The 22,134-nt window shown below is 42.9% G+C and overlaps 1 protein-coding gene and 1 long non-coding RNA gene across 6 annotated transcripts in view; one reads left to right on the plus strand and one right to left on the minus strand.

Annotated features, from left to right (window-relative positions):
- LIN7A (lin-7 cell polarity scaffold A) overlaps positions 1-13,956 on the minus strand; it is a 46,642-nt gene extending 32,686 nt beyond the window's left edge. For all 5 annotated transcript variants that reach the window (XR_014942696.1, XR_014942698.1, XM_015857388.3 and 2 more), the window contains exon 1: positions 12,690-13,956. Coding sequence is in view for 3 of the 5 variants with exons in the window: in XM_015857388.3 (XP_015712874.1) it covers positions 12,690-12,990 (301 nt within the window). In the remaining 2 variants the exon portion in view is untranslated. The remainder of the gene's footprint in view (positions 1-12,689) is intronic.
- On the plus strand, positions 12,871-16,519 carry LOC116653191 (uncharacterized). Its single transcript, XR_004306667.2, has 2 exons — positions 12,871-12,997; positions 14,049-16,519. It is a non-coding gene; the product is annotated as an uncharacterized LOC116653191 (long non-coding RNA).
- The last annotated feature ends 5,615 nt before the right edge of the window (positions 16,520-22,134 follow it).

Genomic DNA, 22,134 nt, shown 5'->3' on the forward strand with positions numbered 1-22,134 from the left:
CCAGGCAGAGGATGTGAGCATGGTGCAGCAGTGGTGGTATGTTTCAGCAGTGGTGGCAGCCACAGTGTGTTACCTCAACTAGTGCAGATTTTTAGGAGCTCAGCATGAAGGCTGCTGTTCATCAGTAGCAAAAATGCACAGATAATGGTGGTGGCTATGCTGAAAAGTAGTGTTTTGTAGCTGAGCGTTTGCTCTATCAAAGAGTGTTACTGCGCTCTTTGTATCTGTTGCAGTTTCCATGGGAAAAAAAAAAAAAGAAAAAAAAAGAAGGCATTACTTGTGGAGCGACCTATGTAGTATTTCTGTACTCTGATAAACTATTCCTGTTGCTGGGTTGCCTCTCAAGCAACAATCTGATGATCACTTATTTATTAACAAGATGAGAAAATAGACTTCTCACCTTCCTGAAGTCATTTAACTGCCTCATTCATTTTAATTCTGGAGAATTTAGACAAATTAGTATGCCAGTTATCAGGAAATAAAAATGTGCTGAATAAATACCATGCTTTGGTACTTCAGAGAGGTAGAACATCACTACAAATTGACAGCAAGGACACTCGGTAAGTCTTCACTAGCTTCACTATGGCATTACAGAAAAATAATGTTGACAATTTTCAAGCTCGATTTCATTGTGCCTGAAGACCTTTAATTAGGCTGAAGGTGAAGAATTTGCATAACATACCAGGTATTCATAACTGTCTGGTTTTTATTCCTCCAGTACTTTTGTTAAGGTTTAGTCGCTTCTTTGGAGCTTATGAAAACACGCATTTCCAAATTCTCAGTGTTATTCTACTTTTTATCATAATTCTCCAAACCTACACAGGGTGATCTTCAAACGCTATCAAATGACAGTAGGTAATCAATGGTTAGGCAATTAGAATTCCACAGTGATTAGTGAAGTTCATTCATAATTCATAGCCATCAACCCCTTATCTCTGTGACTTCTTGGTTAAAGCCCAAGCTTTGGAAGATTTTCAGCTTGTACCTTTTGAGAATTTTCTGCATTACCGGAGCTCTGCTGTCATGTTATGCAAAGCAGCAGCTCACAATTCCCACCTGGCGTCAAATAGCAGACTGCCCAATGCCCACTTCATCTCCTTACTGATGGCACAGTGTTCTTCTGAAATAAAACAACTATCCTGTTAAAACAATTTAACTGAAACAGTTCAGGAAGATGAAGGCAGAGAGCAGCTTGAAGTTGCTATGTTTGTCTTGCCCTGAATTTCACACCAATGCGTAAGCATAAAGGTGTACTTCAACAACGTAAATCAGACTTGATGTGCAGGGAACAACATGTTAGGCTGTTAGGATATAGCAATAACTTTCAACACTACAGTGTGTACTTGTAAGGTCTATTCAAACTAATTACATATCCTGCTCTTATCAGTATTCAGTATCATGACATCATGCGACAGGTGGTGGAGCTGTGTTTCCAAGAAAAAGATACATTGGAATGTACTGCATTTCTCAGGAGCCTCCTGATCTACAGTTCTGGGGGACATTCTTATACCTTTTGTAGTAAATTTGTTATCTATCCTTATCTTAATTGGATCGTTTTTCTTTCCTTCTCCCCAGAAGGGGAGAAAAAGGCCCCTTTGCCCTGTCGTGCTAGAAACTGTGACATCATAGCAGTAATATCAGTGCTTCTGGTATATTTATAGTAATATTTATATAGCCTTATATTATACGGGTAGTAGTTATAAGTTCAATGCAGAATCACTTCTACTCCTGTGGTTAAACACTACCGTGAATGCAGAAATAAATATAACAAAGAACAACCAAATCCTCGTGATTCACCTCGTGCTGAGGATTTCAACTCACCACAGTTCTGCAGGCATCTACAGCTCAGCTTCTCACCCCAGACTGTTGCTACTTTTGATGAAGGAAAAACACTTTCAGGCTACAATTCATCTGACCTATTTTAGATAAGATGAATCATACTCTAGGAGCGCTTGTTCTCTTTGCTGACTACAAAGGGAGACTAGATGATTAGCTGAGATGTAAATGCCTGCATCCTACATCATGGTATGATGAAATCCACTGTTATTGTCCAGATTTACAGCAAAGAATTCTTGCAAATTTACCTCCATGTGGTACAGAAGACACCAGACTTGAGAACAGTCACGTTCAACAAAAATACTGTTGTCAGCACACAAACCAATGAGCTTTGTAGTTAAAGGTTTTAAAACTGTCTTAACCGAGAATCTCATGGATCTTTTCTCATAACATATGAGGAAAACCAACCATGAAGTAAGATTGAGTGTACGTACATTCACGCCATGCTCATTTTCTTTGGCTATTCATTGGACTCTATTTGGGTCTACATTTCTTGTTCTGTATGTTAGTGATGCACTGAGGTTTTTCTGGCTCTAGCTGTTCAGACACAGTACAGGCATGCAAACCCTCTGCTTCCCTCTGCTCCTGACCCACATGCTGCATACCCCAGGGCATGTTAATCATCATGAATCTTCCCAGCAGCTTTGGCAGGAACACCTGAATGTGACAGCACAGGTCTGATACGTTTCGCAAAATAACTTACAGAAAGGACACTTAATTTGCAAGGAATGCAGAGTCACCTACAATCCAAAATACAGACAGATATTGTGTGGAGATCATTCCATCCAGCAGCCTCAACACTACAAAGAACCTCTTCAGCAATTCTGCTTTCCCCACTGCAGGCACATGGCCTGAAATACTGATACTCCCACTTCAGGCACACTGCTCCTGAATACCCCCCTTAGCTTGCTCAAATTCAACATTCAAAAGGTCCCCTTAAGTGAAAAGTATGCTCCTTTATGTTCTCGGAACTTCTCAATTTCTACTTATGTCTGAGCAATCTTCCCCCTTCCACCCTGACAAGTTTTAATCAGTAATTTCCATTCTCCTCTTCACTAGGGCTTTTTCACAGCCCTAACCTACAATAAAGGCTAACTGGGAGAACTGGATTTGCTTTACCTTGGTCAATTTTTCTGGCATAATCATTAACCTGCACAGGTAAAGCCACTCCTCAGTTTTTACAATGAAGCTTTCACATACCTGGTGTTAAGTCAGAGGAACGTCCTTGCTGATAATATTCAAAATTTGTTCTTAGACAAGCATTGAAAATAAACCTTAAAAACGAATACTTTTCAAACAGTTATATAATTTTTATTCTTCTAAATTAGTAGTTTTGTTACAAAATCTAAAGCAGCAAAGGTGAGGAGGTGCATAAATGGAAGATTGAGAATTTTCATCAGAAGATTTCACCATCTGTGAGTAACCAAGACGTACACCAACCCTGTGACAGCACCCACTGCTTTTGTATGGAAAGCTTTGAATACAGCACCAGTGCGAAAACGAGCTTCCAAATTATCCCTTAAGATAAGGGATAAAAAAAAAAATTGAAGTTGAAAATGCAAAGAATAGATAAATACAGAAAACACTGTGTATGTTCCAGCACAGCTCTTTAAAAACAGCGTCATGACTTTCCCCCCGCATTACCCTGGGAGAAAAGAGAAGGGAAGGTAACATTTTTTTCTCTCTGTATATATAAATATACAACTTTCTACTGCTCAATTGTGTCTGCTTTTTGTGATCATAACTAAGATTCATAGACAGTTACTCAGTGCTGAATAGAACAGTTGAGATATTGTTCTTGTGCCTTTTCTGACTAGGGACAGTTAGCTGTGAATATGACACAAAAGCATCTTTAGAATGTTGTATTCAAACAAATACATGTTGTACATGTTATATATGCATACATTCATTCATTCAAAAAAGGAATGAAACCCTCATTTCCAACAGAAAGCATAATACTTTGTTGCTTCAGAGTTTGTTTTTGTAGTTCTTAGTCTCTCTGTAAGGACTTCTACAAACCCCAAAGTTCTCAAGTGTTTAAAGCAGTTATTTGCCTCCAAAGGAACTGTGAGTGTTTTGTGTTGAACTTCTGAAGCTATAAAAATAAAAAATCAGCCTCTGAAGCAAAGTTAGGCATCCCTGAGACATACAGATATTCAGCAGGCTAAGGATCTGGCTTTTAAGACATGAGACCCTACAATCTGAGCTTTATGAAAGTAAGGAAACTGTATGCTCCTTCCTGTAGCTATAGGTAACTTGCAAAAAGATGCCCCAGCAACTCCACTAGCTTCATCGATCTCTTGCTGACAGTATCTCTTGGCCTTGTAGGATTCATTCAGCAGAAGCCACTAATCATGCTGGAATGCCACCATTTTAAATGCCAGACTGAAGTACACTGGGCATCTTACTGAAACTACAAATGTGAACATGTTCCACGTTCTGATCTCAGATTAAAAGGGAAAATAAAGGCTACTACAATAAAATACATCAAGAACCCTACTTAATAGAACACTCATTTTTTTTGATTTAGTCAGAGAAAACCATTAAAATCAGGGAAGGAATTAAAAATTTGACTAAGCCCAAGAATTATAAAACAGAAATATCTACAAAGAATAGGCTTGTGTAAACAAAGAAAAACAGGATGAAAACCATTACATCCAACTTGGATATACTTTCCTCTTAGCTGAATTCCACTCTCTCATTTCCTCGCCTAAGCAAAAGCATGTAGTGTGTCCTATGTGCACACTGCAAAACATAACTATGGGCCATATGGGCAATCTCATGCATTACCCACACAGATACTTGCAGCGTGCTTTTTGTTTGCATCAGAGTCATTTTTGTTGGCAGGGAAGATGACAGGAAGGGGAAAAAAGGCACCAACCGGTGCCTCTCAAAGGGAGGCAAGGTTAACTTCAGGATGCTAATTCTCCATCGCAACAGGCACTGTGCTGGAGCCAAGGCAGTTGCTCTCACTTTCCTCTCTGCTCATGTCATTACCAACCTCCTGCTGCCTCTTCTCGGTTCTTACCTCTCCAGCTAATCTGAAACTTAAATCTTTTATTACCAGGAAGATGAGAAAGATGGCTGTGGGCTACTGGCAGTTGTACATAGTTGCAATGCAAATCAAGTCTAGCATCATGATTTTATCTTCTGGGGCTTCTTAGGTGGTTTGAGACTCCTATAAGATAACAGTAAAAAGATGGCATTCATGCAAGAGAATGGCTGTGACACAGTGATCACATACCTACACCTAAGATAAGATTCCCTGTAGGCTCAGGTAACAAGAAAAAAGTTAATATCCTTTCTTCAATTTTAGTAGATTTAACAATATTACTTTTCGCAGATGGAATCCCCTCTGGTAGCTGGCTACAGTCTAGTCATTTCTCAAGGAAGGGAGCTGTTGAGGATGTGTATGGGAGAAGCTACATTAAGAAGGTGGCAATGAATAACATCCACTGGCAGTACACCTAGGTGGTACAAATATGCTGATGGCAGATCTCAACAACTGCTCACGATCAATTTACAACTAGGAAAGAGTATGACCTCAGAAGAAAGTCATGACCATTTAAATTGCTGCTGCAAGTTATGAAGAAAACTTTGAAATGGGAAACCTCTGTGAGAAGGAGCTCACTGACACTTTTGGAATGCAGTTGTTTGTTATCTTACTTGTTGAATGATGCTGAGGAGCAGGGGAACTAGAACACTTCTCAGGTTGCAGCCTGGTTTCACAACAAGGTAGGTATCTGCCTAAGATCTCAGGAGCACACCTGGCATGTTTTAAGATGGCTGTACTGCTAAGAAGCAGAAAGCGTTTAATAAATTAGTATAAATTCCACCACTATTACCACTGGATTACAACATAAACAGACATTAAAACACCTCTCTTTTCAAAGACTGCTTCATTGATTATAAGGCCAACATCCTCTCTTAAAGTTTCTCCACTCTAAGAACAGATGTGATATTCTTTTATTCCTGTGCTGAGTCAGTAAACAGCATTTGGCAGAAACACTACTGCCAGATCTATTGGAAGCTGATGAGATGATGGTAAACAAGTTTCTGAGGGTTACAACTGCTGCTGATGACTATGGTGATCTGTATAAGCTATTTTGAGTACATTCTTCCTTAATGCCTAACTGATTGCAGAGGGATTGACACCTTATTATCCGGGAGATTTATCCTTTTTCAGAAAACATGGTTGAGAAAGAAAATTAAAGAGTTTAGTGGATATAAAGGATTAGTGTTTAAACTGGGGGTTGTATTAAAACGAAACAGTAAAAATGTAATTTTGTTTCAGAAAAAAATGAATTAGAGTCTATTTTGAGCAACGCTCTTCCTTATTCAATTATCTGTGTTTACACAGAAACAAATCAATGCTTTGATGCTCCGTGTATTCTTGGATATTTAATTGTTCCATACTTTAAATAATAACAATTCTCCAATCTCTTCTAGAAATCCACTTTTCTAATCAATTTTACCTTCTTTAAGAAAACAAAAACCAACAAAAAGCCCTATTACTGAAGGAGCACTAAGGTAATGAGAACTCATTATGAGAAGCATTTCCTGACTGAGCAGAACTACATTCAAGTACGGAGTCCAACCATTCTATTTCAAGCCATGGAGTTCTCAATAAAAGTTCTCATCTCTCTCTTTTTATCGTAGCTGAGGTCTGAGTTTGTGGTTTAAACACTCAGGAAAGCATCATTAGAACGCAAACGTGCACTTCTGAATCAAATCTGCTCATCTGAATAGAGAATCAACTGTTGAATATTTCTTATTCCAGGGGTGAATCTCCAGCAAATACCACAAAGGAAGATTAAGGCGACTTAGATTGACTTTGAAACTGCTTGGGTTTCTACATACACATACAGTTTACAGTATGTCAGCACTATTTTTTAAATGTCACAAATGCATAATGTAAAATAATTTAGGTTACTATGCATCAAAATAGCACCCCTCGGGCTTTCTGATTTTCTCTCTCAACTTGTTGCAAATGGTCAACCCCTCATGCACTCTGGAGCTTGTCATGGACTCAATCCATGCCACCATGCTTCAGCGGAAAGACCCATTTGAAGAACGAAACGAACAATATAAACATGCAAGTTCTGTTTATCAGTCTGTTCTATAGTGGATTAATTCAGGTAGGCTTCAATGATTACTTCACTGCTACAATCTGACAGACAAGAAGGAACACCAAGTCTCTGAGCAGGAGAGGACCGGAGATGTCTCCCACCACTGTTCCTGACTCTGAAAACAGTTACTGATGAGTTACGCGCTCCTGAGGTAAACACGACTGGAAATGTCAGATATCCCCCCTCTACACTCTACAATAGTGACAATGCTAAAAACACCACTAGTTTTTGGAAGACATTTCTATGCATCTGCATGACACAAGCCACAAAGGCACAGCTCTCTGAAGGAAGGCAGCACCAGAGGCCCGCTGTGCCTGGCGCGTGCTGGAGATGATGCAATGAACTTTTCATTCACTCCAATGCATCGTGACAAAGCTCATTTTCAACGTCCCATCATCGGGAGCTGCCTCAGGCCTGAGGACAGAGCCCTCTCCTTGGTGGCCAGCCTGCCTTGTGACACAGAGCTCATACAGCAGTGAGCCCAGTCAGCTCCACCAGGCCGGCCTTCTGCTGCCTTGAGGCATCCAAGGAGAATGTGTGCATTTAACTTTTCAAAATATGTTATTGAAGATATCTTTCAAGTTAAGAATTTCTCATATTCTTGCCCTTATTACCTGCTTACCTTAATCCATCCCTTCAAATAAATACATGAAAAATAAGAAGTCAAATATACACTGGCATATTGATGGAAAATAAAAACACACATTTCAGACTGAATCCAGAACAGTCAATTCTCTCTGTTTCTACAAACAACAGGCCTTTTTTTAGCCTCAGAAGAATGAATCTGATTATTTATATGTCATCAGCTGGCACACCAAATAGAGGAATGTTAGACCTAAAGCGCACGGCACTTGCAGAAGTATTTTTCTCCTTTAACACGCCAGGCTGGAGAGCAGTACAAGAAATCTCTCTGACAGATGGAAACACTTTGTTGAAAGCCATGCAGGGAGCAGCACAACCGCTTAACACTGTTTTGAAGGGCTTAACCGCACCATAAAAGATAGTTGGCCTTATGCTGCACCTCTGTCAAGGAGTATATTTCACACTTTATGACTCTGACTTCATCTTACTGACGAGTACGTTATACAATTTTTTCCAAAGACAATATCTAGCAATTTATACTCAGCACCACTTCTGTTGTATAGAAATATATAAGCATTGATGGGGGGAAATCCCCATGTATATAGGTTATGAGAATGAAAAGAAAAATGACAAGAAGAAAAGGAAGGAAGAGCCCTCTAGCAAGCAATAATGCATGCAAACGGTCAAACATCATCTGGTCACATTTCATAGAGTACATCTACCTCTGCTATTTGATGGCTGATAGCCATCAAATCAAATTATAAATTGATTCAAATACCTATTTACTGTCACTGGACATGGTGCTTTATTAAGGATTTTCAGGAAGCTATGGGACATCCCCTCTATCAAAAAATACTTATTTGAATTCCTAAAAAACCAACAGAGATTAGCCGTGTGTCACAGCTCAAGAGCAAGAAGTCTTTCCAGTTGCCTAGGATATAATTGAATGTGAGGAGAAATTTGGTTGTCAACAGCCAATAGCTATGACCTTGTCAAGAGACTTCACAGGGATTAAAATATCAGCACTGTATATTCAGTCTATTCAAATTTCTTCTTTTATCCTCAATCACATGAAGAACTGAAACCACCAGTGGCATGCATGAATAGTAACTATATAAAGAAAAACGTAAGAGGACATGGATTATTAATAAAAGACAGTTGAAAGCTCTCCTTCAAATGAGAAATATTTCCATGCACTTAATCATGCAATGGTCTTTGTACAGCCTAATTGTATAGAATCATCAAAAGCAAGAAGTTTTAACAAGTGCTCTTTTAAAGCTGCCATTTTCATGGTTGGGAACAAGGAAGAGTAACTGAAGTTTTGCAGTAAATAAAGTAAATAAATGGTAAGTTTTAAAACTGAGTAAATAAATGGTCAGTTTTCTGTCAGAGTCGATTTTCATCTTGGAAGAGAAGAGCACAAGTAAAATGTTATGTAAAACAAGCTTGATGAAAACTTCTGCCAAAGCAGTAAAACTGAGAAAGTTGAGAGTGGAACACACATTATGCCTAGCTAGCAAGATGCCTGCTTCAAACCCTGAGGCTCCATGCAACCACTCCTAAAATGAGAGCCAAGGGAAGAGCAGAAAGGTGCTCCTATCCATCACATACCTTGGAGCACAGTGTTATTTGCAGAAAATGCTTCCATTAGACTGTGCTAAGGCACCCACTGAGTGCCTCACACCCACCAGAAGCTTCCTGTAGCTGTGCAGGGCTTTGGGGAGAGCGTGGCAACAGAATATGGCCACCAGGGAGATGCGAGCTCTGCCTGATGATGGGGAAAGTGGCCACAGCTTGTCACCGCAGGGCTGTGGCACACAGAGGGCACTGTGAGGACAGGCAGAGGCAGTGCTGCTGCTCCAGCGCTGAGAACAAAGCACGAGGTGTGACAATAAAAGTGGCACGCAAAGGTAAAAAGTAAAAGCATTGGCATTTTTAAACATTCCATTTTGATTTTGAGCCCAAAGAGGCAAATTAAACTGAGAACATACTGAAAAATCCGTAGCAAAATGAAAAACAAAACCCGACCTTACTTTGTCTGTTTATGTAACGCAGCATTGTAACTTTCCGCCTCAACATGAAACAAGCACAGCTTCCAAAGTTTCTGGCATCACCCCTGAATTGGCCTAAAACATTCCCACTGTGAGGCCTGACGGGCTCTGGGGATTACTGACAGTGCTGCCCATTAAGCATGCAAGAGTATGCAAGAGACAGGAAGGTGCACTTCTTTTTGTCAGAGACTGACAGAGCTGCTTGAAGACACTCAGCCGACAGGCTTTGCCCCTCACAAAGCTCCCAATCATGGGCACGAGCAGCTCATCCCAGAGCTGTACCCCCTCAGCTCCAGAGCTTTACATCTCTGCACTCAAGCACTTGCTGATTCCTTCCCCTCCTCCCAACAGAGCACCACACAAAGGTCAGGCAAAAGCCTTGGAGATTAAATTGTAAGTGATTAAAATTTCCATTATTTTGTGAACTTGTTCCACATATTAAAAAGCCCTAATGGAACTTGCACACATTTGCGCAGGTAGAAAGGCACATGATGACAGGAATTAGGGAAATTAATTCCTGTGCTTTGGACTGAAGTAATCTTCCAGAATGTAATTGGCTTTCAATCATTCACACACAACATGCCCTTCACCTTTAAATGGTAATTCATTTTACCACACGATTCTGAATTCCACTTGTATTGGGTGCTAGGAAGGCCCCCATCACAGCACTGAACAGAGAATGCAGGTTTCGTCTGGGAGCAGACCATGTTGGGGCCTAACTCAGATTTCTGATGTATGCATCTATACAAAGTTTTACTATTTCTGGACTCCTTAGTGGAGGAAAAAGCAAACATTTCCTAGCCAGAGACGAAGCAGCCATTCCCTACGCAACGCATGGTAGTGAGTGCTGCCTTTGGTGCAATGCTCTCTATTTTCTTGCTGCACGTAGCTCTCTGTGGGGCACAGCCAAGTAGATACAAGACTACAACCCTTCTCCAGGCTGGGCCTATATCACAGCAGAGCTGCACAAAGCGTAAGTGACAGTAAACATAGCTGTGTCTGCTTTAATAAAAACAAGTGCAATGTGGAAAATCACACTGCACAGAACTTTCCTGCTTCCTTGGCTGTGAGAGAAAGACTACAGAGGAAGTACCTGGGAGTACTAGGCTTGGGTTGCTCCTAGAGTGTCAGCCCGCCCTCTCCAGCTCATGGAATAACAACCTGTTATGGGTGACGAAGTGTATCTCGTTGATGTAATGGCCTTCTGCAGGCCAGGTGCAGTATTTAAATCTATTTCTTCTTGCCTGTAGTTCCCTTTTGCACGTCACATTCTACCACTCCGTGATGCCGTATCTCCTCACGCTACTGTCAGCCCTGGCTGACAACCAGGGAGTCCATAACACCAGCACCCCTGCCAAACATTTAGGCATATTCTGGACACAGACAACAGATGTTTACATTTAAATTTGGACTAATTTGCATTTTCGTGTATTGTGATTTTTTTTAAAGCACTGTGTTAGTGATGAAAAGAAACGTGTAATTCTGAAATAGTAATACTTTCCTTAGAAAAGCCAGGTTTCCTAATGGATTGCCATCTGTTCAGCTCTTTGCCAGGAAATAGATTTGTCCTGCTTACTGAAAACAGTATTAGGGTGAAACTGTAGATTACACAGTGGATTTCTGAACTGTTTAATTTCAAGCGCATGCCAATAACAAACACTTTGTTATTTCAGTAAGAATAACTTGACATTCTCCTTTTCCAAAAACGGTGAAATTAAAACTATTCAGCAAACTGTACTTAGAGTACAATAGGAAAAGGTTCATCAATAGAGGGTGGTCAGGGACTGGAAAAGTCTCCCCAGGGCAGCGCTGACTGAGTTCAAGAAGTATTTGGACAATGCTCTCAGACAGAGAGTTTGATTTTGGGTGGCTGTGTGTGCAGCCAGGAGCTGGGCTCAATGATCCTTGCAGATCCCTTCCAACTCAGGATCTTCTGTGATTCTGTGAAACTCTGTAGACTGCTTTGCTCTCATAAAGCTCCAGTAAAGGTCCCTGCACCATCTTTCTCACCTTGAAACCGGGTTCATCAGGCTTCTTTTGCATAGGATTTAGCCTGTCTTAATCTTCTAGAAAGAGCATGTAAAAGAAAAAGCGGCACTGGCCTAAATCGTGCTTTCAAGAGTACAAGATTTATACATGATCAGAGCCACTGGGCTCCTTGATGGAAGTTAAGAAGAAAGATGCATCTGCAACTCAAGAAACTGTTTTGGGAGCTGTGTGACCTCTTTAACTCACAGAGCCACAGAAGCAAAACAAATCAGACATCAGGTTAAGTCCTTCTCCTCTGTGACCACAGAAACTAAACAGCATTTTCGCTCGGCCTTGCAAGCGGCGCAAATGCATCGCAAGGGAGCCGTCCAATTTTCACAGCCTGGAGGCGAAAACTGAATTTAAACAAAAGTTCACGATTTCAGCACCTCTTTTCATTACCTCGGTCAGGCTGCTGACACAAACTCAAGGCGAGCAAAACATCAGCCGCTCTCTCTCTCTCCGCGGACGGAGCAGCAGCCTGCAGGCACGCACAGCACCCCGGCAGGGTAGCATCACACGGAGTAATACCATCACCACACGGAGTAATAGCATCATCACACGGAGTAATAGCATCACACGGAGTAATACCATCACACGGAGTAATACCATCACACGGAGTAATACCATCACCGTCAGCTCACAACGCAGCACTCCCGCACCGACCCCAAACGCCGACACACGCTCCCCTTACAACCGGGCGCCCGCTCCGCCCGCCCCAAGCGCGGTGCCGTCTCCGGACAGGTGCGGATGTGCTGCGGCTCTCCAGCGGCAGCGAGGCAAAGAGAACCGAGCTCACGGCCGCGGGGCACCTCCGCGCAGCCCCAGCCCTCGCTGTGCAGCCCTACCAGCGTCCCCCGGCCGCTCCGCGCCGCCGGACAAACTTTCCTCTCCTCTCCTCGCTCCGGAGCCCCGCGGGGAGACCCTGCCCACCCACCCGCCGCCTCCAGCCCTTACGGCGCGGGGACGGGCGGGCCGTCACGGCAGCGCCCGCCGCCCGCCTCGCACGGAGCCCCGCGATGTTCCCTCGGTCGGGCCGGGGGGCGGCAGCCGCCGCTCTTACCTCTGTCCAGCGTGAGCGGCTGGACCGCGGTCAGTGTCGCCATGTCTGCGGCGGGGCTGGAGCCCGAGTGACGCGCGGCTCCGGCACCGGCGTGGAGCGAGGGGAAGGGCGGGGAGGAGGCTGGCAGGGAGAGGGGGCGGAGGAGGAGGGTGGCTCCGTGGGAGGAGGAGGAGGAAAAAGAGGAGGAGGAGGCGAGCGGGGCGGAGAGGGCGCCCAGCGGAGGGCGGCTCAACGTGGACGGGACTCCGCGGTGCATCGTGCGCAGGGCGGCCCGGCGGGGCCCGGCGCGGGCTGCCGGCATCGCTGCGGTGCGCACCGGGGCCCGGCGGGAGGCCGCCGAGCTCGCCTCAGAGCGGACTCCCGGGGCTCACGGCCCTGAGGGACGGGCGGCGTCGGTGACAGCTCTCTGGGGCCGGGGGCGGCGGGCGAGGGGCGGTCCGTCTGTGGCCCCGCCGCCCGGGGGTGCCGCAGCGGAGCGAGAGCGCGAGGGCGGGGAGCGGCGCAGCGCCGCCTGCGGGAGCGCAGCCGGGAGCTGCCGGGAGAGCCCACGGCGGGGCCCCACCAGGGCTGCGCTGCACCGGGGCTTCCTCACAGCGCCCTTCGGACGGCACTGCTGTAGTCAGTACCGTCTTCAGCCCGGAGCCGCGTATGGGCTTCTGCGTGCTCCGGGCCGTCCTCAGGGTACCGCTCGATATCTCCTAGAACGCGTCCCATACAGTTCCACAGCTCGGGCTTGAAAGGCATAAAGGGAGAGAGGTCGATCGTGAGTCGAGGTCACATCGTGCGGGTGGATGTGCTCAGTTTGTGCAGGCCTGAGCGCTCATCCTTCAAGCTGAGCTTAGCGGTGGAGCCGTGCAGGGCTGGTTGTGCTGGCCGTCCTCAGCCCGGAGCCCAAGGGCAGCCGTTCTGCCTCTCCAGAAAGGGACGTGCAGTTGTGCTGCCTTCCACTGTGAGCAAGTGTGCAGAGAAGTGACAGTGGAGACCTGAGCCCCCTTTGACTGCTGTCCTGTGCAGTACCTGCGTTGTTGCACTTGCCCAAGAAACGCCAAAACTGGGAAAACTTTAACCCATAGAGGAATGTAGCACTCTGCCTCTCGTTTACTGGGGGCACAGCACAGGGAATGTGAAAATACAGCACAAGCAGACTGTGCATTGGTAACAGCTGTAATTGCCGGGGTATTTAAGCAGTAGTAGAGGTAGTTAAGTTAGGGAAGCTGTGGAAATGTTGTCACTAAAAGTTTTAAGAGATTAAAAATACATATGGCAGTATTAAAATTAGAGAGAAAAAAAAATCAAGAAACCAGCTCCTGTCAAACAGTTTTTAAGGTCAAAATTAATGTGAGGATTTCTATTTTGTAGACTTTATATACTTGTGGAGCAGCTGGATCGACGTAAAGCCTAACAGTGCCTCTTACACAGTCACAGTGCTGCACACTGGATTCACCAACCTTAGAAGGGAAGAAATTCACGTTTGGAGATGTAACAGTGTAATGTGACAACACTCAAACTGTTATGATTGGTACACGTGTAAAATTATGTTTAAATAATATTAAAAGCAAGGTGCCAGGTTAATTAGTTGTTTTTCATAGGGAACGTCGTAACCCTCAGGCTTGCTCTTTTAATCTGCCATGTTGTGAACAGACTTCTTGAAGCAAAATGCAGCTATAACAGTAACTTTTCTATGAATATCTGTGTAACGCTAATGCCAAATATGTCGCCTTTTAGAAATACACAAGTTTAGCTAATCTACTGTTTGTGCTTGAACTGTGGAAAGCAAGAAGCTTATTCCAGCTTTATCCTTTTTTATCTACCCCTGGTCAGATTTCATGTGCTCTGCCACAGGGGCTAATTGGCACTCAGATGAGAGACTTGAATGGGAGTATTACGCGCACTCAAGGAAGATGAAAAAGCAGCATTTGCTGGAATTAAACATGTCCTAATCAGCATAGCTGCACAGTTAATGCTCAGGGCTCTCAAAGAACTAGCCCAGGGATACTTAAAGCAACTGTACAGGGAAGATTTTAGAAGTTGTCCTGCAAAATTCCCTAACTGGAGAAAGGGGCTGGGATGAAGCAGGGAGCTGTGGCTCTTGCTTTCCAGCATCAGTTCCCAGGAGAAGTAGTGGGCTAACAACAAAAGTCAGCAAGAGAAGTAGTGCTGGTCAGCACCACCCTCCTGAAGGTGGATGCTTTTAGATGGAAAGCACTGGTCTGCCTCCCAACCTGCTTGCTGATTCCTTGGCCGGCACTGGAAGTTTTAATTCAGTATCATGTGATGCTTACTGAACCAAGGAAATGAGATTGAATTAATAGAACTTCGAGCGTATAAACTAGAAATGGGCTTACTGACAGGTTTTCATAATTGGTCAGTGGTCAGATGCCAATGAACAAGACTATTTCCCATAGGATGCCTTCAGACTTACTCTGTTGTTGTAGTGTTTTGAGATCTAAAATACAGAGGTGTTCGTGGCCATGTTTTGAGATGACATGAGTTATATTGAAACATCACATTGGAAGTGGGTAAACCTTGTAAGAAGTTGTCCATGAAGCAAGAAAGCTCTGTCCTTTGAGATTTTCCAACCTGATTAGGTGAAGATCTTGGCAACTTGCTTTTGCTGTGAGGTTAGCCCTGCCTTAAGCAAGGGGTTGGACTGGATATCCTTGAAGTCCTTTTCAGTGCCAATTATTCTATGATTCTGTACTAAAATGTCCAAATTAATGGTAAGAATTATCTGAAGAGTTGTGCTAAATAGTTACATCCCCAAAGTAGTGTGTTTTAATGCTGCTGCAAGCAAGTGATATGGAATGCAATGGATACTTGCAAGACTGGAGGTTGTTTTGGGGAGGGGTATTCTTATGTGACAGTCTCAGTGTTGAGTTCTTGGTGTGATGTTGCCAAAAGCACTTGAGTGATCCTTGGACATATAGAAATGTCACACAGAACTAACACAATGACCTTCACTCTGCACCTTGTGTTGGTAAAGCAACTTACTGGAGTCTGAGATCTGGTGTTTGACTTTCAAGGTAGAAAATCAGCTTTGACATATAGTCTAAGGAACTCAGTCAAAGCTGATCAAAGAAAAGGGTATGAAGAAACTAAATCACTCTGAATAGGTCCATGTATATGGATGAGGCTTAATGGTGGAGGGATTTACAGTCTTAAAATTTATTGTCTTACAACATAAGGTGGCCCCATGGCTGGAAGTTTCAAAATTCAACCTTGAGTAAGATACACTACTGCAGCAGTAAGGGTAACATAGGGACCAATTACTCACTGTTGCCTGTAATCTTAACAAAAATTAGAGGTCTTTTGAAAAGGCTCGCTTTGATTTAACTTCTCAAGAAAAATAGAATGGCCAAGGCATTCAGGAGGTTAGATGAGGTAATGATTGTGATCTATTACTCTCGTGACTTTTATCACCCTTTAGCTTCCCTCATGAATTGGTGCCACAAGGGCCAGAATATTATTTCTCCACAGCAAAGTGCAATGGAACATGGAAGAATAAACAGAGTAGCTCTGAATGTGCTTGCTGGCTGCCTGAGTAGCACATCTCCACCTGTCCTAACCTTGGCATGGGATCATTAATTCATAGGAACTGGGATGCTGCCACATAACAGGAATACTGCAGTAAGTGAAGCTTTTCACTTCAGTGCCAGAGCCACATTAAACAGAGGTGGAAGCCCTGTTTCTGATGGTAACAGAGGTTTGTGGCACAAGGCGGTACTATACACACCAGTATAGTTAAATCTGTGCTTGGGTTATACACATGTATTTTAGTCATGTTCTGGATGTTAGCCTTTGAAATAAATGTCTTGTAATGACTGAACTCACCTTGGGTACTTACATTTGGGTTGCTACCTACCTTTCCTTTGAAATTTCAGTTTGCTGCAGGACTCTTCTTATCCAGGTTTACATTAAAATGTTTGTTGAGCATCTACTTTATTTCACTAGAGGCTACAAAATAGATTATTTCTATTATATAATATTGTTTTATTTTTGGTTATACCCTGTTCTGTTAAAGTGTTATTTCACCACTGGTGAATAGGTGGCTGCCTATCCTGTCTGTGGCAGTGGGGTTGGAATTTGATGATCCTTGAGGTCCCTTCCAACCGAAGCCATTCTCTATTCTATGATCAGCTGTTATCAGGCATTTCCCCTTCAAACACAGTTTGATTGTTTGCATATTGCATGAAACTCCAGGTTATTTCAGTGAAGATTTTAGGTACAGTGAGCTTTCAGGGTTATAAATCTCACCTTAGGACTAATTCACAACATGCATTCAGGCTTTTCTCTTTTTTATGCCGACCAGTAGTTTCACTTGTACCTTGCACTTCAGTGCAACTAAAAGTAGAGATTTCAGTAGTGTTGTGAGTTGTCAAAAGACTGGGGATGTTTTTCATCATTCAGATATGCATTTTGCTTTTATGGGGAAAAATAATCCTTCCTTTTTTAAACCCATCAGTTATATTCAAGCAGTTTCCATGGCAGAACTTGCTGTCTGAGATATCTAATGGTTTAACAGCAGTTTGTTTATTGGGCAAAGAATTGCATCAGTTTCCCATAAGAAGTATCACTTAGTGGTTTTTGAGAATTAAATGCATTACTCACATACACATTCTAATGTCATGTCAGGGATTACACTTTCTAGATAACTCAATTGCTGTTTTCCCAAATGCTGAGACCAATCTGATCCTAAAACATATATTTTTTATTGTTATTATTTTTTGCTTTTGTTTAAGACTCAACTTCAGGTGACTAGAGGGAGAACAGGATCAAACTTTGATGAATGCTTCTGCTTGGACCCCACTGTAATTCAGGTTTAGGGTCTACTCCTCAGTCTAGTGACTTTCGGCATACAGCCTGTAGCAGACTGCTTCAGAAGCTAAGAACAAACCTGTTGTGCAAGACCCACCCCTTCCTTTAGTCTTAGTGGCAGTTCAAAAGCATCTATAATTCAGATTTTTAATCCTTGATCACATTTGGATATCTTTCATAGCTGACACTTGATTCTAATTCCCTTTGTTACCATGACTTATTGTAAGGATTAGGTTTCTACATGAAGTTTGTCTGTACTGAGGCTCTCCGAGTGTAAACTGCCCTCTACGAGGCCACAGTTAGCTGTCAGTTCAAGCTTTGCCTGCAAGCACTCTACCTGTAATCTTGATATACACAAATTAACACAGGTTGTAGCTGGTGTTTTCGGTTATTTGAATAACTGAACAAAAGCATTATCCACCTACCTGCCTTGTCCAGTCTATTAATGTGGATTGTGGATTGAATTTTTGGATCACTGTGATTTGTTTTAGAAGAACCTATGAGTGAAAAAAGAAAAGAGAAGAAAATACACCTCTCTGTAGGAGCATGTTTATTGATTATACTCCTGGGTTTCTCAGTGTTCATACCAAAAGAATTCTGCACAGGATGAAGATGGAGAAAGAATACATGGTGATGAAAAAGACAGTCCTGCCTTTAAAGGATGCTAAATCATACATTTTAAATGTTAACATTTTGAATTGTTCTAGATTTATCAGTGGTCAACTGATATGAAGTGACTGTGGAGTGGTGCACTGTCAACCACAGTTCTATAGAGTTGCTGTGACTAACTTCGGGATGTGAACAGTGCAACATTTAAATACTGGCTGTCAGCCTTCTGCTCACTGAAGCTGTTCACCCTGTGTTCATTTTCAGGTGAAATCGGAGACATTGTGAGGTGCATGTGAAAATGGTTGGGACCTTGATTACAAGGATTTATTGTAATTAACTGTGATTTTAGTATACTCTGTAAGTGCCTTTTTGAGCCCTAAAACTATGATTGAAAAACCTTTTTGGAATCCAGAGTGTATCCTTGTAATCCTCCTCTAACTGGGAGGTTAGGAAAAACAAGGTGTTTGCAAAGCTGATGTGTTCAGAGATATGAGGTACACGTTAAGCAGTATCTGAAATCATCGATTACATTATGAAACTATACAGAAAACCATGTTTGTTTCTCTGAGCATTAAAAAGCAGAGATAAACCAGTGAAGAATAAAAACCTCGCCACCCGGAGAAAGTGTTGTGACTGAGATGAAACTCAGCAGTATTTCTGTTTTAGGGCTGCTTTCTATCAAAAAGAAAAAAGATTATTTTAGCTTTCAGAAGGCAGATTATGATTGTAATGAAGCTTTGCCCTGCTTTTTTTAGTGACATGAATGGAAGAGATGGTGTTTAAGCTCTGCTGTAGACCAGAATATCAGAGCTACTTATGATTGTTGTTGGGAATAATACTTTGTGTTCAGAAGGAGTGAGAGCCAAGGGGAAGAAAGTGTGATTGAGCTGTTTTGATCTGAGAAACAGTTTAGTGGTTTTCCCCACATCTCAAATCAGGATCGTTTTAAGGCTGATCTGTGTAGCATGGCGAACACTTAAATTGCATCTGGTCCGTACAACATCATCAGGCTCACTTGCTAAGTTATTCTGTTTTCTAGTGTATTTTCCCAGTGGCAAAACCAGCTTCAGGATCCGTGTGGGCTTTAGATGTGTACAAATGCTGAAATGCCCACTTGGAGCCACAGCATTTTAGTGGAATTGTTTTTCTACTGACAGTTTGAAGTTCCGCTTCTTGAGAGGGAGAGTCTGCAAGAATAATCCTGCAAGCAACAGGGAATACTCCCTCTGCTCTCATCTCTGCTCTCATGGTAAACTTTCTTGCTTCAGTGTTGTTAATTTGTGAGAACACAGGGCTGAGTCAGTTCAGAATCTAATGAAATGGCATATACAGTATTTCCTTCATGGAAGGCCTTCAGGGAAACCTGAAATGTACAGACTAAAGTTTCCTGGCTGATTTCTAAATAACTTATTTTTAATATTCAGAGGAACATTTTCTCTTGGCGCTATAGGAACAGCATTTTCCAACACATGCTGTTGTCCATCTGCTCAGAGCCCTCAGATGACACCGTTCTGGTAAATTTGCTCTTCGTTCACATTTAGAGCCATCAAATTTGCCTTCAAGTTGACCCATGTTTCTTTCCAGGACAGAGAACAAATTCTCACTTTTTCCATGCTAACGACTGCAGCACTGTCAACAGTTTTTATCTAACATTTTCTTTAAATAGAAAGATACTGCTGGGATTAACTGCAGGGATTAACACCAGGTCACAGGGGCCTTGTGACCTGCTTTCTCCCAGCGGCTGATGATGATCAGCACTCCCTGAAACAGCACTCCAGGCCCATTAACGGCTCTCATCAAGCAACAATTAGCCTCCGATTTGTCTCCAGGACTGTGTTAGTTTCTGCAGTGACAGTCAGAACCATCAGTGACCGCAGTGAGCCTCTTAGCACAGAGAGTTCTTCCTGTTCATGCTAATGCTCAGCTCTGCAGTGCCATCTCCCAGTGCTGGCACAAGAAGCTACTTTATGTTGCATCCCTTTGCCTAGACAGGCAAATTCCCTTATGGAAGTTTAGTTACCTGTGCTCTGCTGGCAGCCCTTGGAGTTGTGACTGTGATTATGGTGGCCGCTGTAAAATTGGTAGCTTGTTCCTGATGGGATCATTTTTGTGAGGGAACCCCAGGCTGCACCTGGGCTGTGTCTCTCCCAGTAACACACTAGCTGTGCAGAGACATATGAAACAGGGTAATCACTCCTGAGTTAATGAGTGTGGGAACTGCAGTGGGCTGAAATGCAGGCATAGGGATAGACTTGGCTTTACCTCATGGTCTATTTGCCTCAGGAATGTATCCCTAACAAAGGCCTTCTGCTTTGTCAGAGAAGGAGGTGGCAGAGTAGGGAAGACAAATTATGAGAGAGAAATCATGCCCTTGTTTGATTCTGCTTCACCTATTTTCGCTGAGTCCATCTTTGTCCTTTGACTTAAATAATCCTCCACTTTGTTTGGTGCCCTCTTTATATCTTTGCACTGGCTCGTATATGCATTTCGTGTACTGAATTGCTCCAGATGCATTAAGGACTTGCCCTGTATCTACTGCTGATCCAACCACCAAGCAAATAAAATTATTAAAGGTACAGCACTGAATCCTGACAGTCCTCTAAAGGATTCCACTGAAATACAGAAGTGCTGCTTTCCTTTACTTGGAAAATGTAATGCCCTGAAAGCAAGCCTTTCATATCCAGTTCTTGCCCAACGCCTTTCCTGCAGTTACACTTGCATTTCACTCGTCTGCCTTGGTGGAATACTTCTAGTTTTGCTGTCTAAGATCCTCTCTACTAGATAAACCCACTGACCTTATCTACTGTATGCCAGTGAATACTGGAGGAGCCATGCCAATGAAAATGTGGCAGAATTAAACCCCATATACAACGAAATGCGTATAGAATACACTTGGACCACCTACAGCCTATTCCTGCAATACTTTCTATTGTCATGGGAGCTCCTGTTTTATCACCTGATGATATCTCATGTGCTAGGAAAGAGGAAAGTTGTTTAGGAATCTGGGTAATGAAAAACCATAAATTTGGGTCTGTCAGCTCTCCGTACTGCCCTAAGGCCAGCTTTGCTGTCATGCCAGCTGGAGAATACACCCCAACATCCCCTTCCATCCTGGGTTATAAACCAGTGTGGAGCATGAGCCCCGTACAATATCTCTAATTTACCAAGAGTGAAAAAATAAATGCTGTGGAATCCAGTGGGCTTCCCAAAGTTGAATTTCTCTGTGTTGCACTCTCCAGAGCTCTGTGTGAAACCTTCATGGGCAGCTAGGGTTTTATTTGATTATGCATGACTGAAATAATGCCACTGGATTTCCATCAGAACACATGACAGTCCCGAAACTAACTAAGCAAGAACAAGAGCAAGAGAAGGGCACTGCTATCAGCAGGCTGTGGGATGGGAATTTGCTCAACTTGTCATTTTTTTCTTTTGCTCTCTGTCCTCAAAAGGTCTCAATTTTGCAGTTCATTCATTTTTTTCTCCTCCTGAAGTGAGACTGAAGAGAATATTTTGAGTTCTCTGACAGCAAGAAGGCAAACTCTTTATCTCACAGATGGACCAGTGAGAGATTTAAAGTCTGTTTTCTTTTTTCCCTCTAGAGATACCTGTGAATTCTTAGTACTCATGCAAAAGACAAGCTGTGTCTGTTTTCCTAGCTTGTGAAGGATTTAGGATCTGTCTTTATGTAAAACTGCTGAACCTGGCTGTACTCCAAGATATTTTCAGGAGAGAGGACTATTATGAACAGATAACAATTTCAGAAGAGCAGGGGATTTGGGATCTTGGTTCAGATTCATCTTTTGATATGGGGATTAGAACCATGAGGTGCGGAGCTGGAAGGATTTCCCCATTACATCCAAACCTTGCAACACCATCCTCCATTACTTATACTTTAAATTTTCTCTGTGTAGCTGTTAAAGGAGAAGCTTTTCCCAGAACATGATGCTCGTCCTTCAGGGCTGATATTGTAGAGACGGTGCCGGTGCCTCTACATTATAAGCAACCCAAACAACAAAATGCA

Source organism: Coturnix japonica, chromosome 1, assembly GCF_054131305.1.
Source record: "Coturnix japonica strain WE chromosome 1, WE-NBRP24, whole genome shotgun sequence".
NCBI classification, from domain to species: domain Eukaryota; kingdom Metazoa; phylum Chordata; class Aves; order Galliformes; family Phasianidae; genus Coturnix; species Coturnix japonica.